Source organism: Rissa tridactyla, chromosome 15 (assembly GCF_028500815.1).
Source record: "Rissa tridactyla isolate bRisTri1 chromosome 15, bRisTri1.patW.cur.20221130, whole genome shotgun sequence".
NCBI lineage: Eukaryota > Metazoa > Chordata > Aves > Charadriiformes > Laridae > Rissa > Rissa tridactyla.
In genome coordinates, this window is record NC_071480.1 from 677,469 (window position 1) to 705,440 (window position 27,972).

The window sequence follows — 27,972 nt, forward strand, 5'->3', positions numbered from 1 at the left end:
CCCTTGGGACAGCAGGGCAGGTTATAGCCTGCAATGTTGACACATCCCTGGAGCTCATGACACGTCTCAAGCCCAACTGTTCTGTTGGTGAACTGCTAGTCAGTGACATGCACCACTGATGGAATACATGACGACATTATTACCCTTTGACATAGGATGAGACACAGAAGTAGAGAATTCAGCACTGAACTCAGCCTCAACTGTCACTATTTCTGTGCAATTCACAACTTTTGCTGTTCCAAGAGAAGTAAACTTCAGCCTGAGCATGCTACCTACAGAAAGCACAGAAATTGCCTACTACTACAACAACAAAGCTTAAATGTAATTTCGGCTTTGAGTTACCACAGCTATGCAAAGGCTGTATGACTTAACTGACATTATAGATAAAGCTCATCACAGAGCTGAGAACTCAATGCACTCATTTGGAGGAAGGCTGCCCCCCTAATCCCTGGGACTATCCTGCAATGAGGATGTATTTCCAACACGCTCCAGACACTGTGACCAGCTGTGCTCAAGACTCATCACCAAACCACACGGTCTGTCAAAGCAGATACAGAAAAATCTACCTGCTCGGTTGTTCTACATCCAGCAAGTTAATCTTGTTTATGAAATTCAGTATTTCAGTATACATCTTCCCCTTATGTCCACTGGATGTAATTACCTCTTACTGCTGAAGTGATTTTTAAAAACTATAACAAGAAAACACCAGAAGTCATTGGGACTGGGAATCCTTTGTGCCTGGTGCTATGCGTGTAAGGAAAGGAACCTTTTAGATTGCTTTTAAGTGAAAAATAAGCTGCCAGTTATTCTTATGACAAGTACAGAAGTGTAGGCACAAAAGTAGATAAAATCAGCAGAAAAGCATTATCAGTAACAGGAAATGTTCTATAAATGTAGCAGTATTAAGAGGAAGACCAAGTAAGGGAACCAGTTGTGGCTCTGCAGAGGAGAGCTACTCATGGATGATCACATTCAGTATTTTCAACAAAAAGAAGTCATCTGTTAATAAAAAAGTCACCCATGATCAATTGGCTATCACCGTTAATACTAGCAAAAAAGGGTTACGATCTCAGCCTGGAATAGGGAAGGAGTTAAGTTGGAGAACACTGACATTGACTAATTCATCCTAAGACTTTTAAAGAACTGGCTCATAAATCTCAGATCCATTGCTAGTCATCTCTGAGAATTCACAGAGAAATGGGGGAGGGAGAGTTCTGTCAACACAGAAAAGGCAAAACATAGTGCCCAGCTTGGAGAAATAGGAAAAGAAGGGAACGGAGTTGTGGAACAGCCAGTTTAGCTCCAGTTCCTAGAGAAATAATTGACTGAATTACTTAACAAATTTTAAGGATGCTGGGTGGACAACAAGCATATAATTAAAAGCCTACAGCATTTTGTCATGGAGAGATTTGTTGAACCAATCTGATCACCTGCATGTGACTGAACACTACCCCCAAGGTGGAAGTGGGGCCACAGGGATGTCATATCAGCAGTGGTACACTTTACTAGAGACAAACATCTCACTGGGAAGGCAAACGAGAGCAGCCTGAGAGACATGGACCTGGCAAGACATCAGCTGGAGCCATGTGTCGAGTTTTGAGTTTCACTCTTTAAGACATGAACAAACTGGGCTAGTCCAAGATGGGGTAAAAAACAGAGAGCTAGAAAATATGACCTGAAAGGAAAGAGGAAAAGTTGCTTAATATAGAGCAGGAATGAGTGAGAAGGGAGTGTCTCAGATACATCATCAATCTGCTGAAAAGAGAAAAGGGATGATTTATTTTCACACTCATCATAGGTGGGATAAAAATGGATTTAAATTGCAGGAAGGAAGGTTCATGATGGAGGTGATATTGAAGCCATGGCGTAGCTCAGACGTCCTTAAGAAAAGACCAGATAACTGTTTATAAGAAATGATGTAGGTATTACTGAGCATTTCTTGGAGTAGAGTAGTGAGTCTACAACTATAGTATGACATACATGTATGCACCCCGGGCAGTTGTTTTCCAAGATCACACTATGCTGACATTCCCTGAGGTGTCCTGGAATAGATGGACTTGATCTGAAAATGGAAATATTATTTAAAGTACGACATCATGTATTAAAAAGAAAACAAAAACTAATATAAGAAAATGCTACTTAGAAAAGGTCAACACTTGGAGCTGAAAGTTGAGAAGAACTGGGGTGGGGACTATGTAATCTTTGTGATTAATAATTTTATCACAAGTCATTTTCTTCCACAGGTCTCTGATGCTTGAGTTACGTGATTACTGAGAAACTGCCTAACTGCACCTCATTTCCATCCTCTGGGGGCAAATTTATTATGAGCGTAATGGACTCAGCTGTAAAGGCAACAATTTAGACTGACAGCAATTGGGAATAAGGCCCTGGAGACCACCGTGACATGGGTTTTACCTCTCCTTGATCCTGATATGTAAGAAGAACTACGATATTTAAGAAGAATTAACGACCGCCAGCCAAACCAGTAATATCTCCCTGCAGACACCCAAACCAGGCCATTTTCAAAGGGGTGTGGAAGGCCTAGGTTCAGTTTTATTTGTCGATTACGTCTCAGATCAGTCTTGTTCCCCTTGAACTCAGGCAATTCTCCATCCATCAGCCAAATGCAAGAGGACTTTTCCAACCCATTCCGAATCATGAAGTCAGACAAGCTTCTGGGCTGATCCAGCAGGCCTTTAAAAATGTCAGTAAAAAAGGACTGCACTTGAATGCAGAGACACGAGGTCATTGTTTTTGAAAAGACCTGGTAAAAATCATACGGAGGTCGATCGGATCGCAGATCCAAGCCTGTGCTTTACTATTCAAAGGATTCTGCGGTTCAGTGACCTTGGGTCCGCACTAAGTACACTGGGCAGAGCAGTCTCTGCCAGAGCCCCAAGGCACTGCAGCACACACATGCCAAGGGTTTCCAAAACTCGGAGCCGCTGGCTTCCTCTCCAGCCCAGCACCCCAGCGAAGGTGCCGTCCTGCGCTCACGTGCCCCTGCTCTGCTTAGCACCGGGCACGGCCTCTGGTCTCACATCCAGTTCCCTGGACATCACCACCTCCAAGGCACACAGAAATGATTCCTGGGCTATAAGCCCTCTCCACACGAACCGCTGCAAACTTTTGTACGTGAACCACAGCAGTATTTGCAGTTGAGGTATTTTGAAGCCTAAGACCGCAAAAAACCTCAACCTAGGCAAAGCAAGAACATTCTAATGAGTCTGCCAACTATTTTTAAGATTTTTAAGACCATTGGATTTTTAATTCATGTGTTTTGGTGAAAAGGTAGAATTCTCTTTTGAATCTAGACTTGATCTATCTAGAATAAATCTAGACTTTAAATCTAGACTTAAAAGTCTAAACTAGACTTTTCAATGTCTCCAGAGACGGAGGCTCCACCAGGCAGAGAGGTGGTGCACCTGGACACGTTCCCATGCAACCTGCTCTGGGTGACCCTGCTCTGGCAGGGGGGTTGGACTAGAGGATCTCCAGAGGTCCCTTCCAGCCCCTGTCATTCTGTGATTCTGTGATGTAAAACTAAAGGGTTAGAAATTTCTTGTTAACAAGCTGCTATCCTGTGGAGAATAGAAAAAACAGAGAAGAACTAGAGCACAACTTTTGATACAGCTAATCCAGCAGTCATGGAAACACCCTCTTCAAAATATCCAAAAAACAAGCTCCTAAGACGTAACCTCTGTCAGGAACTTGCCCTGTTCAGGGTACCTCACTGTCTGTACCAGTTCCCTCCTGAAGCTTCCCGCAAAGTCCACAGGCCAACCTCTCCTTGACATCTCTGGGGCTGCACCCGGCTGCCTCAATACTTGTGTTGGGCTCAGAGAGACACAGGCAGGAAAAGAAAGCATTTAGTTCTATGAAAGTTGTTTTAATTCAAACCCAAGAGCCACTTTCTGGATTGTAAATTCCTGTTCTGCTGCAACAGCCTCGTTTATGGAGGAGCCCTAACACAGCCTTGCATTGGCAGGCACATCCCACCTCCTCCTGGACACCAAACACCAACCTTGGCCTCACACCTAGGAAAGAAGCAGGACGACGCAGAACAGATGCTGAATTAAAACTACAGATTGATACAACACCCCCGGGCTCCCGCTCTCTGAGTTAGTCGTAGGAAGAACAGTTTGGCAAGACACGAAAACTACATTTCAGTGCAGCTCCTCAGGGAGACTGCCATACAGCCTGTTTTGAGGGCAGGGACATCAATATGCAGAGCTGGTCAATGCTCCTACCTCCATTCAGTGCTGTAGACTTCACCTGAGCGAGCACAGGTGCCCACAGCCGAGCCAGTCGGGCTGGTCTGATCACCGGGGAGAAACAGGGCACCCAGCTCCTTCAGTCTGGACATCTGAAAAGGCATCATCAAAGTCTGCCCTCAGGAGTCCCTCTTCCTCAGTTGGCCACAAAGGAATCCAAGTGACTGTTTTGTCTCTCTAAAGACGAACTTGTTCTTCGCTGTCTGCATGTTGGACTGAGAAGTTTCTGCTCCAGGACTGTCTGCCTGGCCACATTGGACCATCACGGCAGAAACAATCCTTGAAGCTTATGAGAAAGCTGCTGTTGACTACCCACACTTGCTCTTCCGCCCACTAAGTGCCCATGGGCAGCCTCCCCAGGGGCAGGAGGACGGGGCACAGCCTGTGAGCCAGTGCGCTCCCTGAGGAATGGCGAATTACACGCGTGACTCCACGCAGAGTAAGAGGGAACCGGGGCCCACGTCTCCCACGTGCTGCGCTCGAGCTGCTGCCCAGCTCAGGAGGTTGGTGGTAAACAGCCTCCTCCCCCCGCAGCTTTTAGCAAGCTAGTGGACATCGACGGCACACAGCCCCTTGTCAGGCACTGCGGCTGCCAGGAGGAGCCCTCACTCACACCACCCCCAGGGCTTGGCCTTTCCCAGCTTTGGGTAGCTCCTGATAAGCGTCAACCAACACTCAGTCCCCTTTGGAGAAACCAGCGTCTCTGGCATCATCTGTACAAAAGGGCTGGATGCCTCAGATGTGGAGATAACCTGCTCGAGCACCTCACCTACCAAGTGGAGGTCTGGCCCTGGTGCCATCTGTAACATCTTGCGATCTGTGTGCTCCAACTGCTTCACCCCAAACCACCCCAGCCCCAGAGAGGCAAAGGACGTGTTCAACTGCTGCAACCACAGGGTAAAATACTGGGGGAGGTGCTGAGGTGTCTCCCAGCAGGGTCCTGCTCCCATCCCCACTCTTCGTGTTCACTTTGATGGCGCTCCGTGGCCCCGTGAGCTCACCCAGCAGAGGAGCCACCCCGGAAAAGCAGCGAGTCGCCTGCTGCTGAGAGCTGGACGGGTTCGTGGTGGGAGGTTCAACAGGGGCACCCTGAGACCGCTGGCGAATGCAGATGGGGTTGAAGAGGCAGAGGAGGATTGAAGGGGAGGCCAGACCAGGCCAGCTCTCCACCCTCACCATAGGTCTTCACCTGTCATAGCCTAATCGTCCTTCGCATTGGCATTAATATTGTGCCTGTTGCTGAACTGAAACAGCAAAAGCTTATGGACAACCTGTGACGAGCGGTGTCTGTGCGCCTGTGACATCTGTTCGGGTGTCGCCTTCCTGTGCAGCCCCCACAGACAAGTGTCTGTCTCCCACCTTCACCCCAGAGGGTGTCAGCAGCGCAGGGCTCTGGGCTGTCCATCCCAAATTCCTGTAATTGACTGGATTAAGGGAGAAAAGTTGGTCTGATTACAGAAGGAATTTCCCTGGTGAATCCTGCACAGCTGCAGGATCTCCCCATAAAACAAAACCTGCTTTATTTGAGGGAAATCTGGGAGGTTATCCTGGTTCTGGCCGGACTCTAGTAGTTGTCTTGCACACTTAAACGTATTCAATCTATGTCTAATTAATCGCACCCTACTACACCACAGAAACACACTCAATATTATTGTTCTTCAGAATAATATTGTTTAAAAATACAGAGAACTGCAGCTTTGCTTGTTGCAGCTCGTGGTTGTTGCTCCTCAGAGAGAGAATCTCTGGAGCTGAAAGCCATTTTCTCAGCATGCTCTGAGCGAAAATAATGAATGTGACACTTCATGATCTCCACTGAAAGAGAAAAGTCTTTAGACAGGAAACAGGGCTGAGATCAAAATTAGTGTTACAGGAACAGCTTTCAGATCCGGCTTGCTCTTTTCTGGGGTGATATATTTAACTCCTTCAGCTGAAGAAATTGCCTTCCTACTGCTGGAGCTGAAGCCTAGCAGACAGAGGAGAAAATGAGTCAACACTGACGAGAAGGGGGGGATTACATATTTACAAACAAACTTCTCACCTTAAGAATAAAATGTGGAAGTTGTCAAGGAAGACAACATCATAAATAAAGGGAAAAGCTTACAACAGAGGAAAAATCGTGTCCTACATTGTAACGATCAGCGATTCAGTTCTACTCCTCGGAAATATTCTGATAAGACAACTGAGGCAGTAACATGTTACATGACAGAGAGAGACAATTGCTGCTCCCCACAGAGCAGAATAAGGCATTTTATGTGTACAAGCTCTATCAGAGTCCAAGCTGTAACCTTATTTGTTAAAATAAAACTAACTCTTGTTAAGGATTTTAGCTGCAATGTGTTTCAAGCTGTAAGAAGCTGGAGGACATCTGCCCCTCAAGCTGCATGCCACCTGAACGAAGAGACAATGGCAAACCATGACCTAAAAACATCTGCTGTATGCCCTACCTGGCAGAAGCACCCATGACAGCTGTCTGTTGCATTCAAGCCAAATAGTCCTGACAATGCCGGTGCTGCGTCTCCCCACAGGGTCACGGGTGTGCACCTCGGCCAGGCACCGCCGCGAGGTCCCGGGAGCTGCACAGGTAAAATCAGCGATGCAAGACCCCACAAGGCCTCCACCACACAGAGCGAGGCAAAGGTTATTGGCCAGCATCATTGTTATTTTCAAAAAAGGACTAATGACTGGGACTGATTTTGATTCTCCCATATGCGGTGTGTGTCAGAGAGGGTGAAGGTGCACGGGGGTTAAAGCATGAAGCCCCTGAGATGAGAAAAAGGCAGCAGGAGACTGCAGGAGGCTCTCGCTTGGGGGTGAGAAGGAAACATCCCATCCCAGCACAGGGAGGGAAAGGCCTGAGCACAGCAATTCAAATCAACCTCCCCCAAACCCTTCCCTCCCGTGGCGGGGGGAAAGGGGCTTTCAAGCTCTTTTCCCTCTAACCACAGGCAAACGCTGGATCCCCCAGCACTGAGAGCAGAAGCGGACTCCGTACCATGGAAATGAATGCAGGGATTCGTTCGCTGCAGCGGCTGACACGGGCTGGGAACAGCTGGGCATTCAGAGCTGCTCCTCAGTGATGCTGTACCCCGACCCCCACAGTGGCACCTGAGCCGAGGGGCAGCCGTGGCCCAGAAGGCAGGAGGAGGAGGAGGGAGGAGGCGGCTCAGCCCTATGGCTCTAACAGCCCTGCATCCGCCAGGGACACACACACAGAGCACTGGTCAGGCATTCCTGCATGCGTATTCCTGATCCTGGAGACACAAAAGGGACGCTTCTGGAGATTCACATCTTGCCCAGCAAAAAGCTGGGCTTCGCCCCCTGTGTCACACAAGTCACTGTCTTCAGCTGTAAGCGCAGGGTTCGAGATGTGCACAAGACACGGTGCTCGGGACCCGTCCGGCCCCTCTGAACAAGCCCATCCACTGCCAACTCAGGGGAAAGGGTATGACCACCCGCTGCAGAGGCTCTGAGCCTAACACAAAGTCTGCTGAGGTCAACTGAGACAGAAGACTGGTGAAGCAGAAGAACCTTTCTGTCCTGGTCTGAGGTAAAATAGAACCAACTTTCTGTTCAGTAATTTTATTTCTTAGCTAGGCCTCTTCTAACTCTCTGAAATTAATGGCACGTTGTGTCTGAAACGGTTCGTTCAGAGTGATAAGACAGTTTGTGCCATGGAATGGTGTGCACAGAGGCTCTTATTCTTATTGCTGCAACAACCAAGGTCAGCTAATTTTGTTATTTGCCCCGTTAGAGGGTCAGAAGCGGAAAAGCGCAGAGGGATCCCACCTGCGGGGAGGAGCGGACAGGACAGGTGACCCAAAATTGACCAACAGGGGTATTCCATCCCATCTGCCCTATACTCAGTATAAAAGCTGAGGGATCAAAGGCTCTGCCTCTTCCTTCAATGGCCGATGTCCAATGAGGACCCTGTCTGTTCATCTGCCCTTGATCCCGATCCGTGTGTTCCGGACTCCAGCTGTGGAACCCGGTTCCCACCCATTGCTGAGCCCAGTCTGGGACTTCCCCAGTGCCCACCAGTGATGTCAGCCTGGGAGCTTGATATGGTTTTGTATATACTGTATCTATTTCATTATTTTCCTTTTTATCTTATTCTTAATATTTTATTAAAGTAGTTTAGTTTCTTCTAAACTCGTAAATCTCTCTTTATCTCTCCCCCTCCTCCCCCTGCATGAGAGGCTGGGGGGGAGCATCTGTTGCCGGCCATTGGCCAATTTGGCCAAAAACACGACACCTTCCCAAGAAGAGCTCTCTGCCACAGAGGCTGTGGCGGTGGCCGGCTGCTGCCTGGGCCCTCCTGGCTGTCCGTGCAACCCACTGCAGGCACACCGGTAGCCCGCTGGCCCAAGGCGCTGAGCGGCAGCGGCTTCCCCTGTGACATCCATGCAAATGATATAACCAGGCGATCTGTGCGTCTGAAATGATCTGTGCTTGGTTACAAGCGAGCAGCCTTCCAGCCCAGAAGATGTGGGTGGAGCAGAAGGGAGCCCAGGGAACGCTGTGCCATTGGGTCACAGTCACAGGGGAGGTGGCAGTCCCCATACACCCCAGATCAGACTGGAGTGGTCCTCCCTTGGACACACAGAAGGAGTAGTGCATGGGTGCAAGCCTATAAGGTTGTGATATAAAGAAGTTGCTGGGCATCACTGGGTGGAGCTCTGTGATCAAGCTCTCCAGCCTACTCGAGGAAAAAATGCAGCCAGAGTTGTAGCGTTTGCTTTCTTTGCTTCACCACGAGGGCAGCAGCCCTCAGCTTCTTTCCTCTTTCATCTGCTTCTTGGGGCTGGTGTTCTTTACCTGTTGGTTCCCTGCCCATGGGGCTCCAACGTGGCCGGAGGACCTTCCGTCCTGCTCCTGTAGAGAGTCCCACTTCTGAGATGTAGCAGGTCCCACCTCAAAGCTGACAAGATGCCAGAGCAGGGGATCATTAGCCAGAGATATGTTGGAAGATGCCCTGTTCTCTCCTACAGTGACCAGGTGGGCAGAATCTGCCCGTCGCACACTGGCCAACACGGAGCACTGGCCGCAGGGACTGCGATATGCTACGAACAGTGGTTGCCACCAACTCTCCTCCCCACCACTTCCAGCACAGCCAGCAAGGTGCATGTCAGAACTTGCCGTGGTCCCGTCCCTGAGCTGAATTAGAGCCCATGATCATGTCTCTGGCCAGCACTGCGGGAAAGCTTTGTCCTTCACCAACGATCCATACTCAGCCTTGGTAAATTGTGGTGGCCAAGAGTGGAGGAGGGAGCAGGAGTGAGGGAGCCCAGCAAACCCTGCAGCAATGCCGCTGAGATAGGAGCTGGGCCCAGGAGCTCACTGACTTAGATTGTTTTGCAAAAGGCACCATAGATAATTTAAACATGATTTCTTTTTGGAAATAGCTGAAGTTCTATTCTTCATCCCGTAACAGACTGAGGTTTAATTCCAGTCTTCACTTGGTGCCAGCTATCACTGTGATAATCAGCAGCTCACGGCACAATGAGACGAGTCCTAGGCTCTCCTCTAAATCTTGCTATTGAGAGTGACTACTTGGCTTTGGGTAATGAATTAGTCCTATTATACAGCAGCTGGCACAGGAGAAGCAAATCTGCTGCTCAGGCAGCTCATTACACGGGCAGGGCTGGAACTGCTCAGCCATGTGCTGCACACACAGCCCTCAGCAGGATTTTTAAACTGAATTCTGCAGACAGTACACACATTTCTCTGGGACTGCAAAATACACTGTGTTCATCGTTCCAGTTTCTGTCTGTTCCTTTCTGAGTTAAGCATTTGCCCACCCCTTGGAAATATAACTCCTTCTGTGCAGTTTCTGCACAGCACTTTGCCCTGTCAGTATCAAATTTGGACCGTGTTAATTCTTCATTCACCTTGCAAACTCCTGTCACTCCAAATCTCCGTTTTTCTCCTCCAAACTCCTCCATAGTAATTATTCCTTCTCCCTCACTACCTAAAACTTGCCAGCTCTTGATGCCGCCCCTCCTACAACGAAGCCCCATTGACACGGCTCTTGTCGTGCACCGTTGTAGGTCTGGCGTTGTGGCTCATGGCCCAAGGAGGAGCACTGGGCACACACCAACTGAAGGGGTTTTGTTTCGGAATTATGAATAAAGTGATAAATAAGTGAATTAGAAAGGATCAGGAAGACAAAGCTGATCTAGCCAGCCAATTTAAAAGAACATTCTGAAAGTGCTTATAGATTACCAGAGGGGAAAAAAGCAGAATGACAGAATACAGTCAATAGCAACGTTATAGCCATGATGGCATGAGTTAGGTGCTCTCGGGAGTGCTGTTATCTTCTTTACACCAACTATCACAAGCCCTGTGTGTGAAAACATAAACTTTCTGTGAAGACTTTCAGAACAAAAGCAGCAGTCAAGGAGTGAGAAAACTACTGTGCAAAATAAAACGTCGATGAGACAGAGAGCAAGAAGCAGAAACAAAGAGTTCATCTTCCTCAGGTCAAAAGTCAACCACAAAGGCCTGATGATGCCGCTCGCTCCTCAAGCAAATTCAAGAAAAGGAGACTGAGAAGTGTGTTGCAAATATGTGCAAGTTATACATATTTTTTTTAACATGAGGCAAAAGCCTGAAGAGCTTCAGTAAGTCTTCAATGAACAGGTAACATCACAGCAAACAAATTACACTAGTGATAAATGCAAAATATTACATACACAGGTAATAATTGGAATCCTACATGTATCTTTCATTCCCCAAACAATGTCCACCAGCTCAAAGATCCTTGTATCTTCCCTCTGTCTTCCACAAAAGCTGGTCCTTTGGCAATCCAGGGAACTCTGAGGAGACGGGAGATGCTTTATTTTAACCCTTTCCATGATCCCTGTTCAACTGCTGCATTTTTCCTCCACAATCTCAGGGAGGCTTGACCATGTCGCTGACTGAGTGGGTGTGAGAAGGCTGACAGAGGCCACAAGCAACGCCGAAATGCCAGAAAACACATTGCAGGTTCAGGAAAAGATTGGATTTAACTCTGAGCTAACAGCTCTGCCTCTGAAAGTTAAGGAAGATTTTACAGGGGTTTCAAGTGAAAGATAGGGGCAAATATGATAAGATAAAACGAGTGGTTTGGGACTTAGGTTGTGATGTGCTTCTGCTCCCTCCTCACTCTCACGCCTCCCTCCCTTTTACCAGTTCCCGGACTCGCTGAGTGTCAGAGGGCATTTCAAAGACTGAGATTCAGTGCTAATGGGGCAACCTGACAATTCCAGGCTGCATATCCAGCCCAGAGTGAGCTCCTGCTTCCTCTCGGTGAGGTGTTAGAGCCGTGCTGCATTGCCCCAGCTCTGGCAGCTCCCCCAGCTCTGGAGCCGGCCTGCCTTGGGCTGGGCAGACCCTCTGCCACTGTCCCCTCGGCCGCTGCCTCCCCTGCTCCGGAGCACTGCATGGAAAACTCACCCACACACCTTCCTTACGGACCTTGCCCTGATCCATCCTACGATACAAACATCCCAGGCCTTTACAAGACTTTTGATTTTGAATTATCTTTTACTGAGATTTTTTCACTCCATGGAAAACCAGCTGACAGGGCAGAAGAGAGAGGCACCGAACCGGGGGCACGCGAAGTGCAGACAAAACAGCTAATGTTGAAGTTATTCCATTCCTAGTAGACCCCGGAGACTGCAGTAGCAGAGGTGCAGAGGGCTGGGAAAGCCCTGGGAGATCTGTGCAGTAAACAAACTTGGTGCTTAGATGAGCACTGGAAGACCACGGTGCTTTTGCTGCCAGCATCACAGTGGGAATATCTGCGGCTCAAGAACAGTCTGCACAGTCTGCTCTCGCCAACGATCAATGTAGGAAGACGTGCCAGACAGATCTCAAATAATGTCAAAGAAAGGCTTTTGACCTTTGGGTCTGCGCCCATCTAGGAGTTCAAAGATCAGTGACCACAGTCACCTAAATTCAGCCAGCCTAAATTCACTCCAAAGTAGCCCACACCAACAACTGATTATGGGGGGGCTGCTCACAAATGCTGCAAAAGTTGTTTGCTGAAAGACAGTGGCCTGTTCCACTGCTGTGTATGTTCCTCTACAAAATGCAGAGTGTTCGCTCCTAAGAAACCCATGGCATCGCCCTTCTGGAACTGGCCAGCAAAAAAGCAAACCACAAATGTGGCTAATACAGAAGCTATTTTGACAGCATAATGTGGAAAAATGGATTACTAGTACAAGCAAAAAGCTTTCTCTTCTATGCCATACAGCTCTAAAGGTGCTTTCCAGGATGGTCACCACAGCATGTACAGAGAAGGTGCCCTGGCAGGCAGAGTACTAATAGCAGCTGTGCAGCCCACGGAGTATAGCCTGCTCTCCCCCTCAACTGGAACAAGTTTTACCAGCCAAAAGTGCACTTTTGCTGGTATGGCAGGTATGTGAGGGGCTCTTGCTGGCCCGGCCCTCTCCCCTGCCTAACCCCCATGTGCGTAGGCTCAGCCTGCACTGCAGACAGCGTGCAGAGCTGTAGAGCTGATAGCCCAGGTCCGCCACATACCAACCCTTTACATGACGTCCCCTTCATAGGTAATGTTTTACATAGTGGAGCGACACGAAAAATTCCAACTACACTAAAGCATACTTATATTTTTCAAGACAAACACTTGATGAAGCACCCTGTTCTCAAAAAACAGTGGCTGAACAAACTATTGGCCTTGATTTTACACTGTTCTGCGCTCTAAGTGGATCATACCAATAAAAGGGAGCGTGAAATGTAATTAAATACGGCCAACGACACTTTAAACTGATGTAAATTGACGACAGCGTGCAAAGCACAGAGTGGGGGCCATCAAGTCCATTATGCTTCTTTCGGCTTTGCCCAGGTCCTCCGTCCCTGTCTGCAAACGCAGAGCTGTGCTCCGTTACTGGAAATGTGCACGGCGGGGAGCAGCCACCGCAACGCAGCCCAAGCGTTTGGAAGGCTTCCAGCAAATCTGCCATGTGTGCACAGTAAATGAGGCACATCCTGAAAGCGCTGGATTCTGAAAAAGCTGCAGAGAGCAAGTGCTCCCTGGGAGCGTCAGAAATCAAAGACAGAAATATCAGCGCCTTCTGTGAAATATTCCAAGACACAAGTTAGCAGTGCTGCCTGCCTGCCGCGCTCCGCAGGCTGGCTCCCCATGCTCTGCCGATGGCACAGACACGAGAACACACGCGACATGAGGAACATCACTCTGGCTGCCTTGAGTTGCAGTGTGTCCACGGTGAAAACAACTGCAGCAGTCGCAAATATTTCCAAAGACAGATACTATCTGCAATGCTGCAGCACCACATTCTTGCTCTGGTTATTGTGGGACCTCTCCAAAACAGAAGAATGCCCTTTCTTTGGGACTGCACTTGATGTCAGTAGTCAGTGAAGGAATGAAAACAAGTCCTGAGCACATACTCAGACATTTGAGACTCTAGTAATGCAGAACCAGGGCTTATTACTGATAATAAAGTGTTGCATGGGGCATGAGCAACCATGGAAGGTAAGAAACCACAGAGAATAAAACAAAGGTTTAATCTGGTTATTTAAGTGACCGGTTAATTCTGTGTGGTCATTTATTATCACACAGGTAAAAGTGAAATAAGTAGAGAAAAACAAATCTGCCAGAATCTTCTGGTCTTGGTTTCAGGGATAAATTTTCCATTTTGGACACCAAAATAAAGACAATTTTTAGAAAATACCAATTATCTGGCACCTTTTCATTATTCCTACTGTGTCTTTTTAACTACACTCAGTATAAAGTACCGTGTAATACATTCAGCACATGTTTGTGCCGAATCCCTCAGAAACCTTGATTGAAAAGTGATCTTCTGGCAGCACAACACTCAAGGCATCGAAGGTGCATTTTGCTCCCAACTTGGGCAGTGAGTCTAAAGTACCCCACGCCTCTCTCTGCAGAAATCACTGCTGTGTTTGTGTACAGGACGTGTGCACCATTCAGAGCATGGAATGAGCATGGAATGAGCACAGAATTCTTTAGGGAACTGAGTGATCTTCAAGTGAGTCTCAAAATGATCCACATTTTTCATTGTCGCCGTATATCCACCCTTAACGGGCAGGTACACAGCAACTCATTTAATCTTTAACATCTACAAGGCAGACATCTGCAGCGAGACCATTTTTAGACTCTGTAACCCATGGGAAGAAAGAGGTTCTTCCAGATTAAGCCCCCCATGACATGTTTTCATCTTTTAGCTAAGGACAAAGAAAAACATCTTCAAAAATTCCGTCCTGTGCAATTTCTGCAAGGCCACCGATCTGGTTGCTCTCACCTGCTAGAGGTGCAGCATCCATGAACCCAGCATCTGCAACACTCCAACTCGTGCAGGGGACAGAAGAGCTCACAAAAAAAATGCCACACCCATCAGTAAGACTTTTTCAATAACTTTGGATATTTATGCTGCTCTTCAGTTTTTAAATTCTATCTGTAAATTCAACAGCCCAAGACATTTACCGATAGACAGCAATGCTGGACAGACTTGTGAGCGAGGGATTGTGAACTGGAGCATCACATCTCCTTCACCTTCTCATGGGGCTTTAAAATCCCTCAGAAATCTTGATTGAAAAGTGATCTTCTGGCAGCAAAACACAATTTCCTCACCCTTTTAATATGAGAAAATATTTATTTCATTTTGTTCACATTTTCCAGACATGTCAATGGTCAGATGACCAGAAGTTTCAAGTATGAAAAAATAAAGTTACAGAAAGTCACAGATATAAAAAAATAACACTTTGAAACTAAAATGCAAAGCTGTACTACTCCTATCTCACAAATGCCCCTTTGGACAAAAGTCTGTGGCTGAATCTCGCAAAGCAGACCAGCCTCAGCATCTGCGAGCAATGAATTTTGAAAACCCTGCCCTTCCCCGAGACAACACCCACCACAGCCTTGCAAACCTCCCCCTTTGCCTTTCTTGGTCATCCCCACAGGGAGTCATCCCTGCACCAGGAGAATCAAAATCATCCTTCTGTGCCTGGAGGAGATGCTGTCTCCTGTTTGGCCGCGGTTGCTGCTCCCCCCCAGCACCATCTCCCAGTGGCAGCAGAGGAGCCAGAAAGCTCATGGAGGTGCCACAGGCATCCCTGGGCAGGGCTGGCAGAAGATGGGGGTACCAGTTCCAGCCTGGCACTTCCCCAGGCAAGTAGTTTAACTGCTAAGCTTGTGGCATCGGAAGGTAAACACCGTACAGGTTTCCCGAGCACAACGGCACGCTCACTCCCTTGCCGCTTAAAAACCACAGAGGGTTCATCACCCACAGCCTTGTCACACTGGATTAAAGACCACATTCCTCTCCCATCATGCAAGACTACGTATTGGAGCATTACTTGTTTCACGGAGTATCCTTAGAAAACAGCAGTGGTAACAGCTGCGTTTGTACCTGAGATCATCACACATCCCTTCGGTCCTTCACGCTCTCTGCGACTTTTTATGTTGAGGTGATTTTTGAGTGGTGAGGTAGAGGAACGAGAGAGTGTGAGAGAACAAAGTCCAAGGATGTAGAAGAACCTGCTAAGAAAGCAAAGCACCATCGCTGCACGCAGGAGGCACCGACGGCGCGTACAAAGAGCCCAGGCCTCAGGTACTCACAGCCAGCCAGGTGCTTCCCATACACAACCTTGTTCTTCGCTGTACTGTCATCAGGAAAAGCTCTGTTGCAATAAGTACCAACATCTCCTCTCTTCCAAGTGTACTGTACACATTATAGAGCTCCCACGACAGCAGAGAGCAGCTCCCGCAGCGGCTTGTGCCAGCCCTCACTGTGGCTGCACACAGCACAGCCATCACGTCATAGCCCTGGCTACAGTAATGCCCATTTCTAGGACTGGCTGGATATTTTCTGACAAAATGTTGTGGGGTTTTCCTTGGTCAAAATACACTTCATCACTAACATGAAGAAAGAGAAATATAAACCTGTTTTGTTTTTTTTTCCCCTCTAAAAATAGGGTTTCATCACAATAGTGTTTCACATAGATGTTCGGAAGTTGAATTTTGTCATGAAATGGAATTCTCCTCGCTAATCGGCTGGCAGGTTCTAGTTTCTCCTTAAGCACACTGTCTCCTTGGATCGTATCAGCTTACAACAAGGTACGGCTTGGCACAGAAGTCCTCTACGCATTCTCTGCTATTACCAAATAAATTAGAGGCATTATCATTTCTATGAATTCCTTCCATCCTTCTTCTCTCTGCCTACCTGGGCACAAGGAATGAAGCAGTTCATGCCATGCTGTGCTTCCTGCAGCTGAACGTGGCACAACCTCCAGGCTCAACTGTTTGCACGTTGCTGTGTTCGTGTGGCAGATGTCACAGGCTGGGTCAGGTGAGATGAGTTACCCCCGAATATTATGCAGCAGTGGCAGTAATGTATAATACTGCCTGATGCCTGCACATGCACCACACACCAGGGAAAAGCGCACGGTTCTTTCCTTCCAAAGTGCCTCACGGTTCCAGTAAATCAAGCTGTGAAAATGCAGACAGGATCAGTGTCAGCTCTCAGTCCTACTCAGTCCAGGTCGCTCAGTCAGATTCCAGAGCCACCTCCATCCATGCTGGAAGCACACACTATGCTTCATGCAGAGACTTACATCTGTGGGATGACTGAAGCTATAAAAAGTGCTGACAATTTTCAGCAAATTTGCATATGTTGCTACGCTGCTGCTTATATAAGAGATTTCTAGCTAACCACAAATACAAAAAGCAATGCCCAAAATAGATTTTAAAACAAACCGCTTGCAAATGTGACTGAATGACACATCTCCCCACCCCTCTGAAAATCACTTCTCTCGAAAAGGCAGATGCAACAGCCAGCATTTCCCCAGAGGGTCCCGTGCAAAGCACCTCCTGGAGTACGTACCCCAGAGGTCTAACACCACCTCACCCTCTTGACATCTATGCTGTCCTGCACCAGTAAAGCTTGTGACAAACTGGGACACACCTGAGACTTGTCCTAGGTTGCTCTCAGGTCTGGAGCTGCACAGCTCTCCCTCCACACCACGTATCATCGTCCCAAGCGTCTCTGACGCAGGTGGGGTGAGGAGGCAGTCAGCCTCTGGGTAGGAAACATTTTGTTACCTTCAGCTGCTAACAAATCCCTCACTGCATCACACACCCCATTCCACCTGCTCTATGCCCATGTTCATCGTGGCAGCGCTGGCTTGAAGGACTGTGCATCACCCGTATCTACGCAGATTCTTCTTCGCGCCAGGCTGGGAAGGAGAACTGCTTAACCTGAGACTGCAACAGTCTGGTACAGGTGCATGGCTCTGCTCAAATGGTCAAAATGTCAGGCAAAAAGATAAAAGTGCTCACGAGGGAGGAAATGGTCAGAACGTGCAGCTGCTAGTCCCTGACTTTCAGGTCTCATGGCTGACATAGCTATAAATCACCAAAGGAGGGATGCAGGTTGAAGCTGATGGTGCATCTACTCAATGGGATATGGATCACAAGCAAGAACACCCCTCCTTCCCCAAGCCCTTGACTTTGCAGAAGTGTGTTGCTTGCTCACAGGTCAAGCTCAGTCGAAGCAAAAGCATATGAATTTGGCAGCACTCCTTTGGATTCCTCTGGTGTCAATGGATTCTTACGTTGAGGAAGTATTGGTGGGGGTTTGTTTCTCCATTAACCTATTATCTCCAACAGCACAACAGTATAAGAAACAGGACTTGGCTTCCCAGCACAAGGAAGACAAGGACATACTGGAGAGAGTCCAGCAATGGGCCACAACGATGATTAAGGGATCGGAGCATCTGTCATACAAGGAAAGGCTGAAAGAACTGGGACTGTTTAGCATCAAGACAAGAAGGCTCGAGAGGGATGTTATCAATGTGTATAAAAACCTATGGGAGGGACAGTAATAAAGGCAGAGACAGACTGTTCTCAGTGATACCCAGTGAAAGGATGAGACGCAATGGGCACATATTAAAACACAGGAAATCCCTTTTAAACATAACGAAGAACTGTGAGGGTAGCAAACACTGGAACAGATTGCCCAGGGAGACTGTGGAGTCACCATCCTTGTGCATATCCAAAACCTGACTAGATGTGGCGAGGGAAGCTGGACTAGCTGATCTCCAGAGGTCCCTTCCAACTCAGCGATTCTGTGAACAAGACTGCAGCAGCCTCCCCGACTTGCTGCCAACGAGCCGGGCCTCGGGGAACCTATCTGGAGCCCCATCATGGAGCTAATACCCTCCCTTGTTCACTTCGCTCTCTGCTTTTGATAGTCTTTAGCTTTATGGTATCCCTTTTGCTCTATGACAACTGCTCACAGAAACATCCTATTTCTGGCTTATCCCTATCACGCACTCCTCCAGTCCTGCTCCAGCTCTCATTCTTTCCATCGCTGCCATGCGCAGGAACCTCCAGCCACCATTGTTTTCTTCTAACCCACCACTGTGGGCTTGCAGGAACCAATGGGTGCCAAACATCTTTACCTCTCCCTGTCTCTTTTGCCCCACGTTTACTCCAGCTTTGGTCCTTTCCTTCATCTTCAGTGATGAATGAACTGAAAACACATTTTTGCTAGCAAGAGAGCTCTGGAGGCAAAGGCAGCAATCCCTCAGGAGTTTGTTTCCCACAAGCCACCTTCATGGCTTTCTCAGAGATGTCCAACTCCAAGCTTGCCACTAAAACCAGTCCTGCTTAACCACCAGCCATGGATACCTCTTTTCCTTTGCAAGAGCCAAGAGCTACCATTCAGCGTGCGTGCATGCGAGGAGGAAGAGCCTGCCCAATCCTCAGACCCTGGAAAAGCCAACTAGCGCCATGTGGCAGCATGCCAATGATTGGGGCTGGCAGCTCCGCAGCCCGGCTGCCTGTGAAGAGGTGCAGGTGCTTCTGGTACAGCGTGGTTCCTCCCAAGTCGGAGATAGCATCAGGAACAGTCATTCCTCCTCTTTCATCCAGCAGGAACCAGTATGCTGCAGACGGACTCAAGGGTGGCAGAGACTCCCCTCTCAGCTGCTGTCCTTCATACCTTTCTCGCCTGCCTCTTTCAGCTCAGGACCAAAACTCAGTGCAGACTTTAGAGCAGCGCTGTCAGAGGAGACATCAGTGTTGGTAAATGTGAAGTCATACGAATGAGAAAATCCAGCCTGCCTGTCTCTACACAGTGGCAGGCTTGAAGTTACAGAGGCTTCAGAAGAAGGCCATCTCCTTTTGGTAGCACCCAGCCCCCTGACAGACTCTGCTGTGAGGACAAAGGGTGTGTGCCATGCGGGGCAAACTGTGCCAGCCCAGGCATGCCTTGGACAATGCCGCGAGCCACATTCATCCGCTGCTGTGGCAGAAAATGCAGCCAGCTGTCCTTTGAGTCCCTGAGGGCTCCAGAGAGAGGAGCACAGGTACCTGCTGTGTACCGGGCATGAGGAAGTGCGGGCAGGGCACAGGGCAGGAATAAATAACATCCTCTTTCACCAACAGCGTGTGGTTAAGCTCAGCTCAGAACATAACGCTGAACCTTAGCAAAAGCTGCAGGGTCAGGGCCACTCAAAGCCAACGTAAGTGCCAGCTGGTACTGGAAGGAGAAGCGTGTTCATGGCCCCATCTGGCTATGCATTGTCATCACCTCCCTGACTCCAGCTCCGATGTCAATGTGGTTGGATGGGGGCTTGGATCAGAGAGCAGAGAAGGAGAGTATTTCTATCGTGGTGTCTTTCAGTTAGATCCGGTCCCTGAGCAAACTAGCTGTATACCTGCACGCAAGGGAAGGTCTACCAGCACAGAGCCACGAGAGAGATGCACACGGATCTGTCTTCTTCTCACACATCTACTCTACTGTAACGTCTACCAAGTACCTGTGGTCCCATAAATTTGGTTAATTATCTCTCATTTGACACATTGATTAAATCTAGCTCATAGTCCTTATTAGGCACCACCTCTGGAGAAAAGGGAAACATGCCAGAGTGAACACCTCTTGGCGCTTGCCATCTTTCTTACCTTCTTTCCAAAGGCTTGCTCAAGAGAAAGGAGGCTGGGCTCTGTAGACAATTGGTCTGCAGCAAAGTTTTCCGTGGTACACGAGCCAAGGGTCAGAAGGGCACATCTGGGGGGCTGCAGGCACTGATCTGAGCACAACTTGCTCAGACGTAAGTAGGAAGAGAGGTGTTTCCAAGACGGAGAGAGGGAGATGATATGAAAGCAAAGTTATTGTGTACGCAGAAGTGATTTCCCACTGCCTTTGCTGAGCAGAGTTTGTCTCATCTCATGATACATTTTGCCTCAAACAATTCCTAAATTCCTGGTTAGATGTGTAAATGTTTAGCAATTTGTGAAACCACAAACATTCACATATCTCAGTAAATGATCTTGTAGGTGGCAAAACTCACAAACAAAAGGACTCACACATTTTTAAACTAACAAAAATTCCCAAGTGCTTCAGTGGCACAGAAAAGTCCCTGGCCTCACTCTTGTAGCACTGAGTGGGGAAATTTTGTTTCTACGTTCCTGTCTTTCCAGGTAAGAATGAGAAACAGAAACTCAGTGGAAACATCACAGATTTTTAAATTCATTTGGACTAGAGAAACCAAAAGGCAATGCCAGATCTATAAGCAAAATGTCCTTTTGGACAGAAATTTTTGCTCACAGAACATTGCTCTGCATGCATCTGGTGAGCCCGATCTGCTGCGGTCTGTGCCTCCTGCCACTCTGGGTTCCCCAGAGGGTCTGCATGGAAAACCTGGGGCAGGTAGTGCCTGCCTTGCATGTAAGCAAAGCAGGCTGTCTGCTTCTCCTTAGAAACCTGGAGAACAAGCAGAGGCTGACCCAAGCAACATTGTGCTGCTAACCACTTCAGCCCAGTCACCGCAGGGACACGGCTTCAGGAGACCACTTCCATACCCACATCCGAGGTTAAGTTCCAAATGACAACAGGGCATTGTCAGCGAGAGGAGGACTGACGCACTCACGGCAAGTTCTTGCTTTGGTGCACGAGACATTTCAGATCTCACTTTCAGAAATGCAGAGATTGTGAAGGCACTCTTTGTGGACATATATTTTACACTCGCATCGTGTCTTGTTTGCACAGGAAAGTAATAAACAAGTTCAGACACAAGCAGTCCTGAGGTGGGAATACAATCGTAGCCCCAGCTGTCAGGGCCCTGAAAACAACTGAAGCTAACAGAGCTTCTCAGCATCCTGATAGAATGTCCATGACCTTTGAGTCTGGGCAAACTGACTCTACCTCTGCTGGGGCTCCCTGGGGCAGTGCCACACATACGGCAGCAAGGTATCTCCAGCCATTTGGGGAACTGTTGCAACAGAAGGGACATGTCTGAATTACCTCTTCCACAACATAAAGCCAAGAGATGTTCGGTGAAAGGAAATGAGATGGAGAGGGAAGGCGAGAAGGAAGGGGAGGGGGAGAGGGAAAGAGATGGGGAGAGGGAAGGGGGGGAGAGGAACTTGCCCAGCATCTGGCGCCATGACGCATGACTGACAGGAGCTGTATCACCTCAGACACTGACTTCTGCTGCTGTTCAGCAATTGGGAAAGCGCGAGTGCCCAGAGGAGCTCGCAGCTCGCCACGCAGCCCCAACTCCGCTACTCCGTGGCTACAGCGGGGCCGGGCAGGCTCCTCCGAGCGCCGCGTCCTCTTACCAGCACCGGACACTCCAGCCCCGGCGTGGCCGCGGCGATGCCGAGCCGAGTCGCCGGCAGCAACGCCGGTGTGCAGCCCCGCGTCCCCCCCGCACTGCCGGCAACCCCTGCCCGCAGCGCCGGCGGCTGGAACAGCCCCGGGCCGTGCCCGGCGACCGACCGCGGGACGCCCCGGGACGGTTCCTTCCCCCGACCCGGCCCGGCCCGGCCGCCGGCCGGCTCCCCCCGCCCCCTCCCCGCCTCCCCCTCCGCCCGATGCGGCCCCAGCCCTGGCCCCGGCCCCGCTCCTACCTCCAGGAGCTGCACGTAGCTGGCCGGGAACCAGCCGCGCAGCCCGTCCTCCTTCTGCCCTTCCCACCAGCCGCCGTCCGGCACCTGCAGCACCGTGATCAGCTCCCCCGCGGCGAAGCGCAGCCCCTGCCGGTGCCGCTCCCCGGAGAAGGGGTACAGCGTCTGGCAGCGCGACCCCGACATCCTGCCGGGGGACGCGGCCGCGCTCTGCCCGCAGCCGCCCGGCCTCGGCCGCCGCTCCGCGCCCGCCCGGGGCGCCGCTGCCCGCCCCGCGGCGCGCCGGGCTGCGGGAGGGCCCGGCCGGCCGCCCCCGCCCCGCCCCGCCCCGCTCCGCTCCGCCCCCGGGGGCGCGGCGGGCGGCGAGCGCGGGCGGCGGCAGCGGCGGGAACGGAGCAGCCCCGGCACGGGGCAGCGCCGGGCGGGGCGGGGGGGGGGAAAGGGGGTGCGGGCGGCGAGCGGGAGGAGAGGCCGCCCCGGTGCGCAGCCCGCTCCGCGTGTCACTCTGGTGTCGGCGGGACAGCGGGCGTGAGAGGGAGACACCGTGTGCGGGTGTGACCGGAGAGACATCGCGTGTGTGTTCGCGAGAGACCCGCGTGTGCGTGTGTCCGTGTCTCTGTGTGCGTGACAGACACAGTGTGTGCCACCTGTGTGCTGCTCGACACCCGTGTGTGTGTGTGTGTGTGTGTGTGTGACGCGCCCGCCTTTGTGCACGCAGGTGTGTGCGAGCGTGTGTGTCTCTGCCCAGGTATGCACACCTGGCTCACGGCACACTCGTACTACACACCTGCCTGCACACCAGTGAGCACTGGTGTGGCGGTGTGTGTGTGAAGCCCAGGCATACAGGTATGTGCAACTGCTGCCATGGCTGCCTGGCCCGCTCTGTGTGTATGTGTGTGTGTTTACGGGTGCGGGTGCGAGGATGTGCTGCTCACTTCTCTTTGTGTGAGATTCATATCAGCATGCATGTGGAGGGGGTGAGGCAAAAGGAGCTGGCTCTGCCTGATAAGCCCCACGGCCGTATCCCCGCCTGCCACCCAGCATCCTTGTGTGGGCAGTCAGTGGCGAGGGGACAGCAGAGCACAAACCTGCAGCAGTGTTCAGACATCGGTGAGATGAGTGGGTCCTTCTCCCTGCTCACTGGTGGGAGGCAGACATGCCCAGTTGACACATCCAGGCCTCCTCTGATGCTCCTCTGTTGATTGTCTCCCAGGCACTGTGTGTTCTTGGGTGAGCAGGGAACCACATGGCTACTTCCAGTGCATTTGTGTGACCCTGCAGTATGTGCAAGTGTGTGAGCACTGAACTTGTTGTGCATGTGCCTGAGGACCTGGTTGGTCCACAGGAGAGGCTTGCTGCAGTGCAGGGGTGCAGGACTGACCCCAGAACACACACACACGTGTAAGACTGTGCTTGTCTATGTGTGTACACATCATACATTTCAACATGTGTGACACAGTCAGTCCACTGTGAATGTGGCAAAAGCTCAGATTGTGTGCAACTCAGGAAACTTGAGATGTGTGGTTTGAGTCATCCCAGTGTGTGTATGTCTCAACAGCAGTAGGCACACACGGCATTTCTCTGTGAGATCCTCCACTCAGGGAGGTCTGAGACATAGTGTGCACCTATATAAGCCACAGCGTATTCATCCATGCTGCTCCGGAGAGCGTGAAACCTGTGTCAGTGTGTGATTCCCCCTGTATGCGTTACAAGCCTATCTCCATATTCTGGTATGTCACTAACTCCCATGGGCTTATGATTCTGCTTGCACAAGTTAGTCTGCATGCAAGGGTCCACCATGTGTCCCATTCTGCTCTATGAGCGTGCCTGGGCATGCAGGGGTTCACGTGAGTGCAACCTGTGTGTTAGCTCCTTGCCCAGCTTACGTGTGTACATGACATGCTGCAGCGCGTATGAGTCAGGCGTCCCAGCCCTCGGTGGCCCTCTGTGTGCACGCATAGCCAGGGGCTGGTGCAGCTCACTTCAGGGAGCAGGTGCTGGTGTGAGTCCTGCGGTTCAAGGCATGTGCATCAACTTCTGTTCCAGTGGAAAGGGCGCAGGTGCTTCTGTGAGTCACTCCAAGGTTTGCACCATTCGTGGTGTTTGACTGTGGGCTCAGTCCTTTTCACAGACCCCATCTGACCACTAACTCCTGTATGACCTGACTTGTTTCTAAGATTCAGATTCCTCTCTCTTCCACCTTTTTTTCATGGAGGAAGAGCCTCCCATTCCTCCTTTTGATTTGCTCTTGCTTTGCAATCCATAGTGAGGACCAAGTTCAGAACTGCCACCTCCTCTGCCCATAATATACCATCCTGTGTGTGCCTCCTGGCCCGGGGCTGCACAGGCTTTTTATTTATGTGACACTTTATTAGAGTATTTTTCTGTGTCTCTTTTCCTGGTGTTTTGCAAATTTGCAATACTTTTTTCTTTAATGTGACTGATCGGGCAGCCTGACTGTAGCCTTTCTCCTGAACATTTCAGAAGGCAACTTCCCAGTAGCTGTCCTTCATTTAGATGGGCAAAGCAGCAATCTGAGCTGAGCTCTGAGCTGAGCTCTTCAGTGTTTTTCCTTATCATTCTTTCAACAACTTTTGGGCTACTCTCCACAGTTCTATTTTTGATTCTCTGAATTTGTGGTAAATTGCTCAAAATCATCCCCTTTTGATAAGCATTTAGGCTGATAACTATTGAACTATGAACCATTATGTGTTATTATCACACCAGCTGTGCCTTGTTTGGCAAAAAGCAACAGACCTGATGTCATGGCACACATCCAGGTACATCTATCAGCAGTACTCTCTAACAATGTCATTTATAGATGGCAACAGCTGAAACAGAACCAAAAAACCCCATATTTTTTTTTCAGCATATACAAACCCAACTTTCATGTGCAACAATGAATTTCAGTCTAAATTTTACTCTTCTTATGTTTAATGTTGCAAGAATACTTAAATATTTTTTCTTTGGTTTATTCTCTGATATTTTTTTCCTCTGCTATTTTTATACTTCCAACTTGTTCTGCTCCCTCTTTATCTCCCTTTCTGATATTTTTGCAGGTTTCTGTCCTTCTTTGCATGAACTTCCTTGATGAGAAAGCCTCTAGCAGGGTTTTACGCCTAGGGTTGTCCACTTCCTGAAGCAATTACAAACTTCGGCATTTCAGCAGGCAAGCCCAAATGTAAACACTAACTTCATTCTTATTTTCTTTCTAAACCTGTTACTACAACTTCACTTTGGCTTGTGTACAAACGTCCAGTCTGTAAACAGAAGGGCTCTATTCCCATCAGAGGATCCCTGTCAGTCACTGGAGGTACCTATCTCTTGAACAGGTCCTGTCAGCAACGCTCATTTCATTGTGCAGATAATTGCATGGTTAGTTTCTCTTGGGATACGTCTGGGCCTTCTCCTCACCCTGTAAAATGGCTTTGCTTCTTGTGCAGAGAGCAGTTCTTACCAAAGGCTTAGACCTATGTTTGCTTCTGCGTCATGTGTTGTTTTCATTGTGAAGGATGTTAAAGGGTGACATGTTTACTCTCTATGAAGAAAGTTATTTCTGAGCATAGAAAGCTTTTTTATCTGGCATAAGATATCAGAGCCAGAGTCACTAGATGGAAGATACAGAAGCCATCCCAGAAACGTGCAGATCTGCAGCTTCAAGGGTTCCAGGCATCGGAATGAATTGGTCAGCTTTCAGTCACAGCCTTGGTTTCTATCATCTGTTCCAGCTCAGCTAAAACATCTTGGCTGGATGCAGGTGTTCTCTGGCCAGCACTCAGCAGGTCTGACTGATCAAAACAATCCCTCTGGCTCTAAGATCTCTCCAAATTTATTTCCTGACCCATCACAATTGTCATATTCACTCTGTCATAAAATCAGTGTCACACGAACACATTCCGTGTTAGGGTGAGACAAATCTCACCTTGAAAAGACCTTTTTCTCCCTGTCTGCTACTGAAGAGTCGAGGGTGAAGACCTCAGTCTTAGACATCGAACTTTTTAACAAACCTTAGTGTCACTGAAATGCTATCTGTGAATGAGAAAGAGCCAACTTCATATAATGCTGCAGAGAGCCTCAGTTATAGTTATCCAGTCAGAGAGAATTTATTCCATGATTTTACAGATTGTTACCTGGAGCTTAAAATGACACCACTAAAACAAGCCCTATACAGATGGGCAGGTTCCCTGAAGAGGGACCTAAGAACATCTTGGGAGTAACAGAAGAAAGTTCACATCTGACAGCTGTAGGAGCAGCATGGTCAATGTTTTGTTTGTTAAAAGCAACATCCGACAATCTGTCTAGCCCATGGAAAGGAGCTAAATTACTCCTGCTGTCTTTAATGAAAAGATCCTGCAGAGCTCAAAATGAGAAAGGGTTGACATGGGAGAGTTTTTTAGCCGTGCTGGAGTGGAGATTCACATGAGTAATTGGTTTGCCATACCTGTCTGCAAGACACAGCAACATCAGGAGGTCTCCTGAGGCCAAGAACCAGGAGAGAAAGAGACAAGAAAGAAACCACGTGTAGTACTGGATCTTTAAATGACCTTTGAAGTATAAATGACTAGCAGAAATTAGGTCTGTGGTTAGAGAGGAAATGTTCTAAGCCTGTACACAAAAGATACTTCCAGTTGTTAAAATGCTTAAAAGCTATAGCTATAGCTTTGATGGAAGGGACCATTCTCTATACTTTCAACAGCCAAGATATAAGAACTGATACAGGAGCTCAGAACAAACATCTAGGCTACTGTCCTCTTTCTGACAGCAACTCAATGAGAATGCATAGGGTGGAGTGAAAGAGCAGGACAACACATAGCAGTGCTTCCTTTGAATACTCTCCCATCGTCCACCAAACTGCTGTTTAGGGATTTCCTAAGCCAGATACTCTTGAGTATCACACTTGGAAATTTAGGCATCCAGGACCTCAAATGTTCCAAGGAGAGGACTCAGAGTTATGAGTCATGTTCATATGACCAAAAATGTGATTCAAACACAATTAAAAAAATGCACTTAATGATACGGAATGGCTTTGCCTTTGATTTCTGCCTTTACCAGTGTTTCTTGTGGCTCTGCTGACCTTGGAACTGCCCTTGTACAAGGTCAATTCTGAAAAGAAGATCAGCCGTGCAGTGCCCTGACTGGCAGTGGCCATTGTAAAACTTAGTGACGTTCCAGGGCAGGTTTAGTCATCTTTGTCGTAACAGGGCCCAGAGCTGTACCTACTATTTTAGAGTCAGACATAAACAAACGTAGTCTCTGTCTATAAATGGACATTGATATTACATGAACAAACAGTTTGCGGTGATTCACCTGAGACTAAACTGGATTTGCCTGCCAGGATAATTCACCTGGAGAGCTGATTGCTTCCATTCACCTCCTTTCTTGGAAGCAGGCTGAGAATAACAAACTCTTCCGATAACATCAGCCTACTTCCAGTCAACATATTTCCTATTGAGAGGGAAGGCAGGTCCCACCCTGTTACATGACAGGCACATATTTGGTCATATAAATGTGACTCATAATTCTGACTCTTCCCCTTAGAGTTAGGTGTCAACAGCAGCCAGTTGTCACAAAACCCTTGCTTGAAACTGTGATGCCATGCCTTCTCTCCAGCAGTTCAGTGTTTGTCTCTCTCTTCCTGGAGCTCTGGAAAGCAGAAGTCACAACAATGTGCTCCAATCATCTGGATACAGAATTTCAGGAGAGACCTCCCCTCAGTCCATCTTGCTGCTGTTGCTCTTGGTGCAAACTAAATATGCAGTGCATATCCAGGGCATTTCATGGTGGTCAGGATGCTCACAAAGA

The 27,972-nt window shown here is 49.0% G+C and overlaps 1 protein-coding gene across 10 annotated transcripts in view; it reads right to left on the reverse strand.

The window, feature by feature from the left end:
- Nucleotides 1–22,427, reverse strand: part of GAS7 (growth arrest specific 7) — a 160,107-nt gene extending 137,680 nt beyond the window's left edge. For 5 of the 10 annotated variants that reach the window (XM_054221563.1, XM_054221566.1, XM_054221560.1 and 2 more), the window contains exons 1-2: nucleotides 22,174–22,427; nucleotides 20,224–20,361 (exon numbers count right to left, since the gene is read on the reverse strand). In XM_054221563.1, coding sequence (XP_054077538.1) covers nucleotides 20,224–20,361; nucleotides 22,174–22,356 — 321 coding nt within the window. In that variant the 5' untranslated portion in view covers nucleotides 22,357–22,427. Of the gene's footprint in view, nucleotides 1–16,480; nucleotides 17,172–20,223; nucleotides 20,362–22,173 lie in introns of those variants that run through there. The other 5 variants (XM_054221568.1, XM_054221565.1, XM_054221567.1 and 2 more) reach the window with 2 other exon arrangements.
- Nucleotides 22,428–27,972: the final 5,545 nt, after the last annotated feature.